General features: G+C 40.4%; 2 protein-coding genes across 5 annotated transcripts; both read right to left on the bottom strand.

The window, feature by feature from the left end:
- Positions 1-29: 29 nt before the first annotated feature.
- On the bottom strand, positions 30-2,164 carry LOC129724050 (peptidyl-alpha-hydroxyglycine alpha-amidating lyase 1). Of its 2 annotated transcripts, XM_055678649.1 has the most exons (5): positions 1,965-2,164; positions 1,705-1,785; positions 1,577-1,637; positions 1,280-1,520; positions 30-1,215 (listed from the first exon to the last, which is right to left on the bottom strand). In XM_055678649.1, exons 2-5 carry the CDS (start codon positions 1,762-1,764, stop codon positions 174-176), a joined length of 1,404 nt encoding a protein of 467 aa, XP_055534624.1. In that variant the 5' UTR covers positions 1,765-1,785; positions 1,965-2,164; the 3' UTR covers positions 30-173. The 2 variants fall into 2 exon arrangements, with proteins under 2 accessions (XP_055534624.1, XP_055534623.1); XM_055678648.1 differs by having other exon boundaries at positions 1,705-2,164.
- A 6,047-nt stretch (positions 2,165-8,211) lies between these two features.
- On the bottom strand, positions 8,212-11,654 carry LOC129725292 (methyltransferase-like protein 25B). Of its 3 annotated transcripts, XR_008728055.1 has the most exons (5): positions 11,475-11,654; positions 10,224-11,421; positions 10,061-10,167; positions 9,270-9,320; positions 8,212-8,950 (listed from the first exon to the last, which is right to left on the bottom strand). XR_008728055.1 is itself a non-coding variant. In XM_055680913.1 (4 exons), exons 1-3 carry the CDS (start codon positions 11,571-11,573, stop codon positions 10,091-10,093), a joined length of 1,374 nt encoding a protein of 457 aa, XP_055536888.1. In that variant the 5' UTR covers positions 11,574-11,654; the 3' UTR covers positions 8,212-9,320; positions 10,061-10,090. The 3 variants fall into 3 exon arrangements, 2 of the variants coding, with proteins under 2 accessions (XP_055536888.1, XP_055536887.1); XM_055680913.1 differs by having other exon boundaries at positions 8,212-9,320; XM_055680912.1 differs by lacking the exons at positions 8,212-8,950; positions 9,270-9,320 and having other exon boundaries at positions 9,920-10,167.
- Between the last annotated feature and the right edge of the window lie 2,934 nt (positions 11,655-14,588).

Below are 14,588 nucleotides of genomic sequence, written 5' to 3'. Positions count from 1 at the left end.
TTCATACAAAAAAAAGTTTGAAGTTTCGGTTCCATTTCAGCAAGCATCGAGGCAAATATATTTATCTTAAGTAAACTTTAAATCACAGTGCAAGTTACCGCTGAGTCGTCCTCATCGTTGTGTGAATTGTAATAAGACTGTTAGTTGCCGTTTGCAGTCGTTGCAGTCGTCAATCATGCCTGATTGTCCTCGGAATGGCGAAGACTGCGGAGAGAAATGTTTTCGACGGTACTGGAAAATCGATGCCGTCTGCTAGCTTTGAAACAGATCGTTCGTGAGAGGCACAACACCAGACAGCTGGTTGCTAGCAAGCTGCTTACAACGACGACCACCGTCAGGCTACTGGCGTACAGAGAGTCCGATACTTCCGCCGATGGTTCATCCAACCCAGTTGGAATCATATGCACAGGTGAGAGTGATGGTTTCGCTACTACTGGCTGATGATATTCCTGATGATCCTCAAGAGGTTGGTGTTTGAGCACAAACTTGTGTACCGTGGTTGGAGATAGCTCAGCTACGTATATTTGGCCACCGTCTGAGCTGACGCTGAGCTCGTGTGGATTGCTGAATGCCATCTGCTGGTTGGGAGGGAAAAATTTACCCACGATGTTGCCGGTGCTCATGGACAGCACGAATCCGTTTATCGGAGGTTTTACACCGGTAAACTGAGGCCCGTTAACGATGTAGAACAGACCCCCACTCAGTGGAACGTATTTAACACTGAACAATCGGTTCCCTATCTGGGGATGACTGTACATTGAATGGAATGTTCCGTTTCGAGCCGAGAAGCATTGCACTCTGCCCTGCTCGCGGTCCGCGACGCACAACAAATCTTTATCCTCAGCGTATGTTAGTGCGTGAGGAATGGCAAAGAAGCTCTCCGGCACAGGTCCTGCGGGTAGTCTGTAAGCCCTGGTCAGGGCGAAGGAATTTTTTCCCCAGCTTAGGATCAGTCTCCCTTCCGGGGAGAATTTCATCAATCGACCGTTACAGTAGCCATCGGCTACGAAAAAATCCCCACTTTCCAGTACTGCAACTGATGTTGGTTTGCAAAAGCTGTGCAGATCGTTACCCGGTTTGAAGCGACGCCCAAGCTCTAGCACCGGCACGGTACTGGAAACGGTCAGATCGAACTTGAAAACTTGATGTAGACCGACGTCGGTAAGCCAATAACTATTGTTCCGGTCAATAGTCAAGCCATGCGGCATGTAGAAGCTGTAAGAATTGTTTCGAAACTGGAGTATTATACAAAAGCACTCTTGAAAGAATAAGTTCTCACTAATTAGCTCCCCATTCACTGACAAGTGCTCCGGTTTGATTGCTTAAGACCAGCAGCGTTGGCTCGGCTATGGGTCCTCGATCAATGGGAAGATAGACGTTACGCGAATCGAAGGTTCCTTCATCCCAAACATGCGATCCACGATGAAAGATAACAACATTCCCGTGGGAATCAATAGCAACTGCTGACACGGAGCCTAGCTGTCGGTCCAATGAAGGCCAATTCGATACGTACTCGTAATCTGTAAAAGAAAAAAAATTAAACTGCTGTGGTTGAAGACCCGAAAGAAACAATTACCGTAGTCACTGTTCCGGTGATGCGTTACGTTTGCGCTAGGCGAAACCATCTCGAGTGAAATCTGAAGTTAAAGGGTGGTATAGTAAGTGTAGTGGGTTTCTCTCGCAACTGAACCGAATTCGACTCACCTGTTGCTCAGTTCTTGTACCGACAATTACACCCGTTAGTAGCACCAGTAGCAGCTTCATTTTTGAGTCGGTCTTAGTGCTCTTAAGCCACCGTGGAGTAAACATTTTATCATTAGCATATTTAGCCACGTTCCGTTTAGAACGACGTCAATTATTGATGAAAGAAGTGACGAAATTTGTACAATCAGGTGCGATTCGTTGGTTCTTGTAGTTCGCTATCTTTTGGGTAATACCTATTTTCGATAATAAAAAATCCCTACCGTTTTGCAGATGTGTCAACACAACAGTCGAAGCCGATGAGCAAAACAAGGAAGCACCGTTAGTTTATCTTTTTGGTAGAGCGATTTTCTCTATGAAAGAAATGGAATGAAACCGCACAACAGGGCTAATCGAGACACACTGATTCTCTACCTGCAGCATGACGTTGTGTGAGGTTGGCTGCAATGAATGAACTGAAAATGAATGATCGCTAAGCGGGCTTAGCTAACTAGATAGCATGAATGTATGCGTGTAGGCTCAGCCTACTAAACAGGCAGTAGGGTTCCTGGTAAATTGGGAAACCAACAGAAGCGAATCCAAGCTTTTATCTGCAATATTCAAAATAGTATTCGATTTAGAGATTCAATGTTTTTTTTCGGATGTGAACTACGTCTTTGAGAAAGACTTCAATCGAAATCTAAATTCAGAACATTTATTAACATTTTCCCAATTTCAAGGCCGGATTTAGACGCTGGGGGGCCCGGGGCAAATTTGTGAGAGGCCCTCTTTTCTTAAAACATTGAGAGATAACGTTCGGGAAGGTGACGGGCAAAAAAAAAAAAGGTCGCCCTAGGACTAGGGGGCCCCTTCAATCGGGAGGCCCGGGGCATTTGCCCCCCCTCAAATCCGGGCCTGCCCAATTTCAAATGCAGTTCCTTCGTTCTTACAGCAATCAATAGGAAAATCAAAACCTGCCGAATACGCGAACGTTTCTGGTATAAATTTAAATCGTGGGGCCGTAAATTGAGACCGTTACAGGGTGCTCAATACGTTCGAATACATTTTAGAAATGTGTTAAAAAATCAAAATACAAGATATTCTTTCCTTAATCAAATTAAAACAGTGTTTATTTAGAACAGCGGTTCTCAACCTGGGGTACGCGTACCCCTTGGGGTACTCGAAAGCCTTCAGGGGGTACGCGAAAGAAAAATCAGTAATGGCGGACAAAACAAGTTTTCAACAATTCTTTATTTGCTGTTCAATTTTGCTCTTTAAACATGACTGTAGCAATCAAACAAATCATAGTTCAATTTGAAACCTTAACTAAACTCCACAACATGATCTACCACTACTCTCTCCCACTCTGCGAGAACATTCCAAGCCAGGGGTACAATCGATATGAAAAATAACGCCATGGGGTACGCGGACAAAAAAAGGTTGAGAACTGAGGTTGGAAGGTTGAAAGCTGATTTAGAACCTTTACGACATATTAGCTGGGAGTGCACCCCTCTTGGGTTGTACTTTTTCGTATATTTAAAAATTAAGACAAAAGCTTACCGAGGGCTGGTAGCAGGTTTCTTTTTAGAGACTTGGTTTCTATTTTAAAGCTAGTCTCTAAAGTCTCTTTCTTCTTCTAAAATGGTCTCTTTTTCACCTAAAAGTCTCTTTTTCGATTTCTCGTTCAAATTATCAGACGATGTTGGAAGGAGTATCTGTTTTGCTACAAGAAATAACATCATAAATGAGGACGCCCGACACAATTCAAGAAAATATCCTAAAAAGAAAGACTCTCTCATCCCAAGCTAATTTTTAGAAGCGACCAAAAAAGTAGATGCTAGTGTGCTAGAAGTACGTTCCTATTGTGATGCAAATCCCAGGTTCATTCCGTTTCGGAATTTGACCTTCTTTTTTTATTTGACACAGATTTCGCAGCCCACCGTTATATTGTACAGGACAATTGCCACTAAAAAGTCTCTCTTCCGAACTGGGATTCGAACCGACGACGACTGGCTTGTTAGACCAGCAACGTACCTCGAGACCAGCTGGGGGCCTTTTATAGTGCAAATCCGGAAACTAAACATTCAAACAATTTGGAAATGCAGTAGTAATCATGCGACCAAAGTAATAATTTACAGGGTGCCCACTCTCTTCAGCTTCATTTGTTGAACCATTTCTGAAAAAATATCAACTTAAAAATTTGTAAGCCAATTGGCTTGATCCTCTCTGTTATGGAAAACCTGGTTGTTGGTTTCAACCAGGACAGACGGCGGTTCAGTAGCTAGACCTGCGAAATTAAACTTAAGCCGGATAAGCATATTTTGCTGTTTCTTAACAGCTGTAAGCATCGGCGGGGATTGGGGGGACTGAGCACTTTTCAAAATATTTGTCTAAACTTTAACTGAGATTTTCCCGAGAAACATTTTTTGGCTGAATAAACACATTTATAACTTATCTTATTCAGCTGACGACTGAACATAGGCCGATTAATGTATTTCTAAGATTTAATCAGCTTTATATCAGTCGGTTTTGGAGAACTAAATCAGCTACTTGTTACATTCGGCTTCCTAAATAGCCGAAAAAGGCCTAATAAGAAAAAACTCGGCCATTTGAACAACTTTTATACATGCTGATCGATTCTGTAGAAGCGATTATTCGTTTTTCTTGTACAGCTTGTAGAAAAACTCTTTTACAGCCAACAGTAGCTGGCCTAAAGTCTGAATAAGCGCCTATATGACGATTACATGGCTAAAATTGTACATTCTGTCTTTCTAAAAAAATGCTTTTTCAGCTTTATTACAACTACGATAAATATAATTCAAAATATATATTCGATTTTTTTTTTGTTTAGGCGATTCGAACACATCTAAAACTTCAGATTTTTTACACTTTTGTGTGTATTTTTCATCGTTTATTTTTATATTATTGTTAGTGAAAATTACCTTTTTAGTATCCAATTACTTTACTGCCAGTCTCGAATCTCGAACTCATGCTCATGAGGGTGCTGGTAGAACGCGTTGCTGATTCGTCTAGTTAGACATACATGCAAACGTATCGATATAACCCGTACATCTGTTTCCAGTCTATTTCATAAACAGTTATACATTGGCTGTTTATATACTAGGGTGGGGAATCGTTATATGGAAAAAACGAAACTTGATAGCAGAAAGCCAGAACCAAGTTTTTTTTTGTTCTATTTGGAGCCCCAAACATTCCTAAATTTATCGGGAATCGATTGGTTTAGTCTCGGCTTGGCGCATTGAATTCTAAAGAGCTCAAAGCGGCTCAAACCATAGGTTTCATGACTTCAAATGGAAGGTTTTTTGATGCCTAACCAGTGATGCCACATTTTCATCTGTATTCTGGAGCTCAAAAAATCTTATCACCTTGGTAAAATTTGAAAAAATCTGTAAAATAAAATCTGCATATTACTGGACATATCCTTCTCGAAAAAAATGCAATATAGCTTGTTTAACATTTTTTCCGTGATTCATTCATGCACACGTATATGCGTAGCATATGAATATAATAAAACCTCCGGCACGCTCCACCGCATTCGAGCTAATTTATGTTTTTCAACTATATAAAGAAGTTTAATTTACGACCCCATGAAAACCAAAAAAACCTGTATAAATCTGTATTATTTCCAGGAAATCTGTAATCTGTATATGCAGATATCTGTATGAAAAATACGCAAAAAATCTGTATAAATGCAGATAAATCTGTATATGTGGTATCACTGTGCCTAACAACTTGGCCGAAGACATCAAAGAGCTAGGGTGTCCCAAAAAAATACTGGAGCTGTTCAAAGTTGAGTATGTCGAAATTTGTGTTGCAAATCATTTTTTCTGCCAACACTGCCACCGTACCGGCGTTAGTTAGATTTCCATCAGAAGTAACCTCTGAAACACGTTGTAGATTCTACCTACGCCTAGAATATTGACCTAAATTTGTTTGTTTGATCCAGCTGAGTGTATAAACTCGTTACGACAGGTTATTTCTGATGGGAATCCTACTGGCAAGATTTTCTGCATTTAAATCAACATACTCAACTTTGAACAGCTATAGGGACATCCTAGCTCTTCGGTGCCTTCTGCCAAGTTGTTAGGTATCTAAAATACTATACGTTTACATAATGTAGCGCACTATTAGATCATTAATGAGCTCTTTAGAAAGGTAAATGCAAAAAAGTATACTTTCCCATATAAATTTTCATACAAATTTGAATAGCAATGCGCCAAGCGGAGACTAAACCAATCGATTTCCGGTAAGTTTAGGATTGTTTGGGGCCCAAAAGGAACCAAAAAAAGTTGGTTCTGGAAAATCGATCATTTTTCCCCACCCTAATATATACTGAATTGTAGCTGAACAAGCGCTTCAGCATTTGTACCGTATCTCTGAATTGTAGAAATTATCGCTAGTTTATCCACTTTGTAAGCAGAAACAAACAGTGCAAACGAAAAATAATGATAGTTTTTGCGGCACGGCTAGCCGTACCCACTAATTTTAAATATTATTTAACAGTGCCTTGTATAAAAACGACCAATTAGAGAGGGCCGTCACTTTGACAAAACGTGTTTAAGGGATATGATACAAATGCTAAAGCGCTTGTTCAGCTCCAATTCAGTATACAGGGTGTTGGGTAGCTCACTTTAAATCCTTTAAGGGGTGATAGAGGACCCTACACACTTAACTGCTTAATGTTCTCTCGAAAAAGTTCAGTAAGAAAGATACTAAGAAATCGAAAACCTTAAGTGTTTACCGGAATACCGCAAATTTTTTAGCGAAAAAAATCCGTACAACCGAAAATTTCCGAGTTCAGTAAACTAAAATACCGAATCTCGGAACCCTGATGTCATTTAACCGAGATTTCGTCGAAAAGCTCTTACCGAGATTCCGAAAAACTGAACTGTCAAAATAATAACTAAGGGTTTTTTTCGTGTTTCGGTGTGTGGGAAGAAAGTTTTGCGGCTGATTATTATTATGGAAAAATCTGCAAAGTTCAGATTAACTAAAATATTGAGTGAGCATACACTATTTTTTCTCAGATCTAGTTTTTTGCTGCAAAGAATATTTGAAGAAAACGATTAATTCTTTCTCCAATCAATTTTTTAGGTTACCAAATCGCTCGCAAGATGGAAGTTGCAGAGTGATAGATGTTCCTGGAAGGAATACAACACCCCAGTTCTTACCAAAGCTGTGTTTAGTTGAAACAGTTGACTTAGTAATTAATAAATAAATTTGTATATTTGATCGTTTTAATCATATTCTGGGTTATCTGACGAACAAATATCGTAAAATACGCACCTCTGTAAATTTTACCGAAGTTCTCGCAATGCTTTGACAGTTGAACATTACCGAGAATCTCGTTGAAGTTGACAGGTTTTTGATTTTGCTTTTAAAATATCTCGGTGTTTTGATGTATTACCGAGATTTTTACCGAGATCTCAGCTGTTGAATTCTCGGTAGTTAGTTTAGTTATTATACTCGATGATAAAATCTAAGTGTGTATTTGACGGAAAATGTTTCCCTTAAACAAGGTCTAGCACAAGAAGTATGATAACTAGCTCAATTCTGTTGGTTCCCTTGGAAAGCTGAGAAAATTTCGTAATCAATAGTGTCTCAGAAACGTCAAATTAGGAAGAATAAGAAGCACTCAGAACAGATGTTTTTTAAGAACTTAACTGTAATTTTCTCTATGAAATGAGTGATAAACATGGGGTTTGTTGTTAACCTAATTAAACATTGAAGTCTACTCTACTAGTTGTTCTCTGACACGGGGCATCTAACTTTTTTAGTTTAGATGCTATTTCACTTCAAAAGCAATAAACTGGGTTTACGTAGACGCGTCGTTACCGTCTTGTACACAGTATTCACTGCATACTAGATCAATGCTTGAAACACAGTAGCGTAGATTTTCACGTTTATTTTCGATGAACATTAGTAGGAGCCACCCACGTTTGGATACGGCCCCCCCCAAATCATCACCGACGCAGCTCTCTGGAACCGCGGAATGCCTATGTGGGACAGGAGGATACTGGCCAACAGGGCCGGATTTAGGCGCTGGGGGGCCGGGGTAAATTTATTTGTGAGGCCCTCTTCTCTTAAAACATTTAGACGTAACGTTCTAGAAGGTGACGAGCAAAAAAAAAAAACAACGTCACCCTAGGACTAGGGGGCCCCTTGAATCGGGAGGCCCGGGGCTACCAACAGCTGATCTATTTGGAACTTGTGCGGCTGTTGCAAGACAAAGAGTTACTTATCAGAAAACACGAACTCCTAACTTACGTGCCGCAAACAACGACGTTACGGTACTCATTCATCGTTCGCGGTAAACAAACAACAAATGTCAGTAAGGGGCCATCCACATAGCACGTGGACAGATTTTTAACGATTTTGACCCCCCCTCTCGCTCCGTGGACAGCGGCCCATATAAATTAAAAAAAAATGTATGGACCGTGGACATTAGCCAACCCCCCCCCTCCCAAAGCTGTCCACGTGGTATGTGGATGGCCCCTAAGGCTCTGGCCATAGTGGACGCGAAGCGATTCGCCTTCTGTAGGTTAATGTACAGTTCACTTCTACTTACGGCTGTACATAATAATAATAATTATAATTAAGGTGTTGTGCATCGACAGTGTGCGGCGCCTTCGAAGCACATAAATTGGTACAAGGTAGCCTTGAAAAGTCCTTAGTTTATCCGCCAAACCTGGTCTCGATCTGTGTCATATGCTACCTTGAAGGCGTGATGTATTGGCACGTTGTACTGCTTACATTTTTGAAGAATATGCCGTAGAGTAAAAATTTGATCCGGTAATCTCTGTTCCTCCCAAATCCTGGATATTATCCTGTTGATAGTGCCTTTTTGTCTTGTTTATAGAGCTCTGCCGGCAGTCTGTCCCTAGTGACTTCGCTTTCAGTTTGATCTCCAGAATATATCTTGGAAACTAGGACACTGCTAGCGTTTGGAAGCACTTCATGCATAACTTCTCTTCCGTTGGTTCGCTGTTGAGGTGCTTATCGAAGAGCTGCTTCCACCTGTAGACAACCTTGTGCTCGCTTTTGATCAGGTTTCCGTCCCCTTCCCTACAGATAGCTGGATTCGATGTGTAGCCTTCACGGGTTAGTTCACCTTCTCAAAAAACTTGCGCATGTGAAACCAGGTTGCTCCAGTTCTTGACGTTCTGTGTCCTCCTGCTGGCGCTTCTTTCTTCTCAGGATTGTGGTCAATTCATTCAGTCAAATTTGGCCGCTTTTTTATGTGGCAATGCTAAAAAATTTTTTCAAGCTGTTACTGGTGTTATCCGTCAAATCAGTCATTTTTTCAAGAAAAATGGTCCGGTTATCAAAATTATGTTTTTCTAAAAATCACAAAAACTGCAAGTATTTTGAATGATTAGGCACATAATTCTAGTTCTGCCAGGGAAACTTCGTTGCGTAAAAATGACCAGATTTTATCAAAAGCCTATTGACGATGAAGGAAAACATATCAAAACTTGTAATATTTTCATCCTCGGCCATCAGCCACAGTTTGCTACGATATTCTGTATCGTGGTCCAGAACAACAAAATAAATAGATGACGGCTTACCTCTTTGTCATAGATATTAGAAATGAATAATCTGTAATGCCGTAAATAGTCCTACAATATTAAAAAAAAAAAACAAGGTTGATTGAAAAATCCTTACATATAGCTTATAACTAGGGACAGTGGTAAATCGCGATTTTGCGGAATCCGCGAGTTCTGCGAAATCCAGCATCGGCCGCGAAATTATCAAAAATCCGCGAAATGCCGCGAAAACCAGCAATACGGACAAATCTAAAAATCAACGGCACCTCGATGGCAACGGGAGGCCTTTTCCTACGCAACCAATAAGATGGAATCGTACTACTGCTCTCTTACAACGAGATTTGTCAGCCTGGGTTGAATTGTTTTCGAGCAGTTGGGTTACTGGGTCCTCTTCGAGCAAAGAATTTGGCGATTTGGAACCTGAATAATAGAATTCCAAAGTGTGCGAAATCGAAGTTGCAAGATGTACCTACTTAGTTCAAGTAACAAGCATTTTTGCATTTTAATAATTTTGGTAAGTATTCGAAACGCGGACGGTTTCTTAAACTTTTTCGTTTGGCAAATGCAGCGTAAGTCAGAACAACTTGAATAATATGTAAAATTACCGTATGTTAAATTAGATAAAACAGTTTTTTTATTGTTTTTACCAAAAAAGCACTTTATTTGGCGTTTTCTAAAGAAAAGGTTGCCTCGGAATTACCTCGAATTTTCAGTATTTTCTATTTTGCAACCCGCAATTTTCAACTTTTTTGCCGCGAACTACCACTGTCTCTACTTATAACAAATCGAGACATTTGCTTCATTTATTGTACCTAGAATACGCTGGTGTATAAGAGGACACATTACTTCCACCCGGTCAGGGCATGATTCCTGGGAGAACAAATTGGGTCGAACACCGCTTCAATTTTACTAGAAATTCCTATAAAATTTACAATATTTGAGGATGTTAAGCACACATACACACTTTGAACTCACCTTGCTCCAGCAAATACAGCCACCGATCGTACAGTATGAGCGACTCGATCAACGGTGCGAACATCAGTCTTAGCGTGTAGAATTTGACTACCCGTTCCCAGCAGCTGAGATTGAACCGGGTGTCATCGGATTGCGTTTCCGTTTGAGGTAGTTCGATTTGCAGTCCGCTCGTTGCTCTGTCGCAGTACTCTTGGAAGCACATGTTGCTCACCTTGGTACTCTTCAGTCCGAAATGTTTTAAATGAGGGTATAATTTGACAATGATTTTCTCAACTGCCGCACGATAAGCGTGTACCTTCAGTTCGTCATAGCCTGTCTGCAATTTGTGGCCGTATTGTTCGATTGCGTGGCAGGCGATTTCCCGCGATTCATAACTTAGCCTCAAGTTATGCTTGTTGCTAAAATCACTCAACGGGAATCCGTAACTCTCAGTTTCGTCATCTTTTGTTGAAAGTTTCATGTAGCAACAACATACTATTTTGATAAATTTAGCCTCTGGACAGGCTAGGAACAGTTTGAGTAGCACAACTGCTAAGTCACCGCAGGGATGTAGTCCGATCAGACCGAATCGAAAAGGTGTACCTTTTTCTACGTTGAATGAGTCACGAATCATTTGCGCAAACTGACAAGGATCGATTATTTCTAGGTTTTCTTTCCTGCTTAGATGAACAGGGTGATGTAAGGATTCGATTTTAAACTGTTTTTTCAAACGACAAGACAGTTCTTCGTCTTTAAGTCTGGCCGCCTCGACTAGTTGCTCGTTCTGTTCGATGCAGCACACCATAAATCCATAACCATAGTTCAGTGAGCGAGCAAGATTGCCTTGACCCGATCCAACATCTACCAGGTGTTTCACGTCCGCACTTTGACCGGTCAGCCAGCATTCATTGCAAAACTTTTCGATTTCGTGTCTCTTTTTCAGTTTTACCGACTTATCGAACAATTTTTTGTGATTGCAAAAAGCCGAGTGTTGCTGTTCTGTACCGAATTCAATGTCGGGCTGCTGGTGGGACGCTCGAGATAAGCACAACCTCTGCAGTAGTACCCGAAGGGCTAGGATCGAAAGAGGCCATAATGTGTGCTGTTCGGTGTTAGAGTCAGCTGTTAGCAGGGCTCGTAGTTCTTGAATGTCCACTCGTTCAAAGCAAGATCGCCAACAAAGGGGTAGACGGTCCCAATGATTGTCAACGTAGAAATCCTAGAAGGAGGTGTAATTTATGGCTGAGACTAACGAACTAATTATTTACTTACAAGAACGTAGGAACCAATTAACCACTCATAAATGTCGATCAATTTCTGTGATTGCAGAATCTTTTTACGTAAATCTATAAGTGCACTTCTGTCGCTCATAGTGCCAGTCCAACCGATGTAAACAAACGTGCGTAAAAATATGTTGTGAAACGATGAGCGTGTATGAATGAATGTCTGGATATGTTTCTAATCGGAAGAAAAATTCAAGCAGTGATGCCAGATTAATGGATGAAGCAACATCACATTGCGTGTTGGGCTTGATTTGTCACGCTGAACGTGTTACGAATGTCTTGTACTCCTCCATTGCGTAACGATTTAGGCCGTTACAAATTTTTTTTTCATTTAATGTCATCCCCCCCACCATTAAAAAATCTTAAATATTGGAAGAGGAAGAAGAAAAAAAGCTCAAAACGTTTTGTTCATTTCATTAGTTTTCGGACAGCATAAATGCTTTATTTAGCAACAAACAAGTCTAGTGACAGCGAGAGTGTCGTCAAAAGGCAAGCGAAATAAATAATAATAATAATTCGGTTTATTCGCGTTGAAAGAAATTTCGAAGGCTGTTCGCACCTACGTGAACTCTCGTATGTAATTGTCAAAATGTGCGTGAAGACAAAAGCAAAAATATTTCCTTCTTTCTTTTTCGCACGCAGAAACCAAACAAATATCAGCAACACCGTCAACGCGAATAAAGTGTTATTTTTCAACATTTATTTGAGTGCAAGTTACAAACGTCATAACTTGCACACAAACTTTGATCAGAGATATTTCTTTTTTTTGACGTGGGACTACGTCTTTCTTCACTATACTAAGGTACATTCTGTGAAAACTGAATTGAACATGTAACGTTTTTGGTTGGCGGAATGGAAGATTTTAGATGCTAATAGCGCTCAAACAACTGTTCCGATTTCAATAGTTAATATACCGTTGGAAAGCTAAAACATACAAGATTTGTATAACATGATATTTTCAGTTACCATTTTCTTATTACTCCGTGAAAATTGCGGGAAAGTTTGAAGGTCGAATATCCTTACATACATTTTTCATACGATTGGTATATTTCCCTAACGCAGACTTCAAAAACATAGACGAAATGACTTCACGCATTCGGTCATTGGCTAGCAATGCCAGCCAAATGGCATTGCATTCATCATCCAACGTAAGCGACGAAGAAAGCAAGCAGGGATGCTTCCACGTGATTGGTTCTTCCCCCAATCACCCAAGTTCCCCACACTGAGTGACGCTATAAAAGGACATTCCGTGTTGAGAGAAGATCTTTCCCTGGTCGACCGTCGAGGCGAACAGTTCGGCTTCCCTTCGATCTGAGTTGGACCCCACCAGTGGTAATCTAATTCAGATATCGTTGTTGGAATACAGCCCGAAATTGGACGTGAACGCCACTGGGGACCATTGGAAGACTTGGAAGTCGTTTGGGTGCTGCCGGTATTGTAGGTAAATCAAGCGTGTGTGTCTGACTAGCGTGTGGGTGTGTATGTGTGGGTGTGTGTATGTGTGAGTGGCGTGTGTGTGTATGTGTAAGTAACGTGTGTGTGTATGTGCGTGTGTGTGTGTATGTGCGTGTGTGTATGTGTATGTGCGTGTGTGTGTTTCTGTGTGTCTGTGCGTGTGTATATGTAGGTGTGTATCTGTGTGTATGTGTGTCTGTGTTTGTGTGTGCGTCTGTGTTTGTGTGTGTGTATGTGTATGTGTGTGTGTTTGTGTGTGTGTCTGTGTGTTTGTATGTGTGTGTGTCAATGTGTTTGTGTGTGTAAGTAGCGTGGGTGTGTCTGAGTAGCGTGTGCGTGTGAGTAGTGTGTGTGTGAGTAGTGTGTGTGTGGAGTAGTGTGTGTTTGCTTGTGTGTATAGCGTGTGTGTATAACGTGTATGTGTGTATAACATGTGTATGCAAAAATGCAGTTATCCGAGGTAAATATATTTATGAGAGAATACTTGTATAGGCAACAAGTTAATTATTTTTCCTATTAGTACTTCAATTGGTAGTAACCATAATTTTATGCTAGTTATTTTCAGCACTGAGCGTGTTTTGCGTTTATTTGTAACATGGGACTGACCAAAATTCATATTTTTCTGATCAATTTAGCAACAAAAAGCTTTTTCTTGCGATTTTTTGAGAGCACCGGGTATGTGAAGAAGTTTTTGAGGTTCAAGCAAAAAGTGATGAGAAATTACATGGAACTATTATGCATTTATGGGCAGTTCATTTGGGTATTGGTATTTGTATGCTGTGGTTTATGACAGGTGTTTGTGGTTTTTTGTGAAATGTTCGTGGATTTTTGTGTATGGTATTTGTACGTTTGGTGTGTGTTATATACTATGGCTATGGCAGAATTAATCTTTACACCCACCATAGTCCCACGGCAAGCCTACGTTTGTGCACTCAAGCACATACCCTTTAACTTTTTTTCGTCTCAGTGTTATTTATTTTTTGCCACCCCCTTTGCTAACTTGATAACCTTGGACATAAAAAAATCGAGATTTGTATCAGCCTTATTAATTTTTTTTAAAATACCGGAAAAGTCCCATAGAACATTTTACTCAGCCCTGTTTTGTTGTTTATTGAATAACAGTATTAAGTAATAGACAATTTTACCGGACACTACTGAACTTGATACATAAATGAAATTTTTACAGAAAGCACGGGACCGCTGACATAACGCATGTAAAAGCAACATCAAGGCCCAAACACAATGGATATGTTTGCGTTGCGTTGCGTTAACGTTAATTTGACAGAAACTGTATGGGCTTACTGTCAAATTGCCGCAAACGCAGCCACAACGTATCCATTGTGTTCAGGCCTTCAACATTATCAGGCTCCGTGACGCCTGACAGTTCGTAAATTGGTCTATTTCATTAGCAATTTGTTGAATAGGCTAGAGAACTTATTCTCATTTTGTTGTTAAGGTTGTAGTGGGTAGAAGCCACCACGTGGTTGACTACGAATTTTCATTGACACAAGACCCAGAAATAGTTAATGCGTTACATATAAAAACACTGTCTTATGTTTCCATCACCATAACAAACATGAGGATATGTTTTCACATGTTACGCATTAATTAATACCGAGTGGTATGCCAAGAGCCGGATTAAGGGGCC

Source organism: Wyeomyia smithii, chromosome 2 (assembly GCF_029784165.1).
Source record: "Wyeomyia smithii strain HCP4-BCI-WySm-NY-G18 chromosome 2, ASM2978416v1, whole genome shotgun sequence".
NCBI classification, from domain to species: domain Eukaryota; kingdom Metazoa; phylum Arthropoda; class Insecta; order Diptera; family Culicidae; genus Wyeomyia; species Wyeomyia smithii.
The sequence above is the reverse complement of the archived record's forward strand: the minus strand, read 5'-3'. Positions and strand labels throughout refer to the sequence as shown.

What these genes read in the sequence shown, in the direction of transcription:
- LOC129724050 (XM_055678648.1), bottom strand. Translation starts at nt 1,809, where the DNA reads ATGTTTACTCCACGGTGGCTTAAGAGCACTAAGACCGACTCAAAAATG. An exon ending in TCACCGGAACAGTGACTACG is followed by an intron (nt 1,521 to 1,576) that starts GTAATTGTTTCT and finishes TTTCTTTTACAG; the next exon opens with ATTACGAGTACGTATCGAAT. An exon ending in AGTGAATGGGGAGCTAATTA is followed by an intron (nt 1,216 to 1,279) that starts GTGAGAACTTAT and finishes CAATTCTTACAG; the next exon opens with CTTCTACATGCCGCATGGCT.
- LOC129725292 (XM_055680913.1), bottom strand. Translation starts at nt 11,573, where the DNA reads ATGAGCGACAGAAGTGCACTTATAGATTTACGTAAAAAGATTCTGCAA. An exon ending in TAATTGGTTCCTACGTTCTT is followed by an intron (nt 11,422 to 11,474) that starts GTAAGTAAATAA and finishes ACCTCCTTCTAG; the next exon opens with GATTTCTACGTTGACAATCA. An exon ending in GCTGTATTTGCTGGAGCAAG is followed by an intron (nt 10,168 to 10,223) that starts GTGAGTTCAAAG and finishes TAAATTTTATAG; the next exon opens with GAATTTCTAGTAAAATTGAA.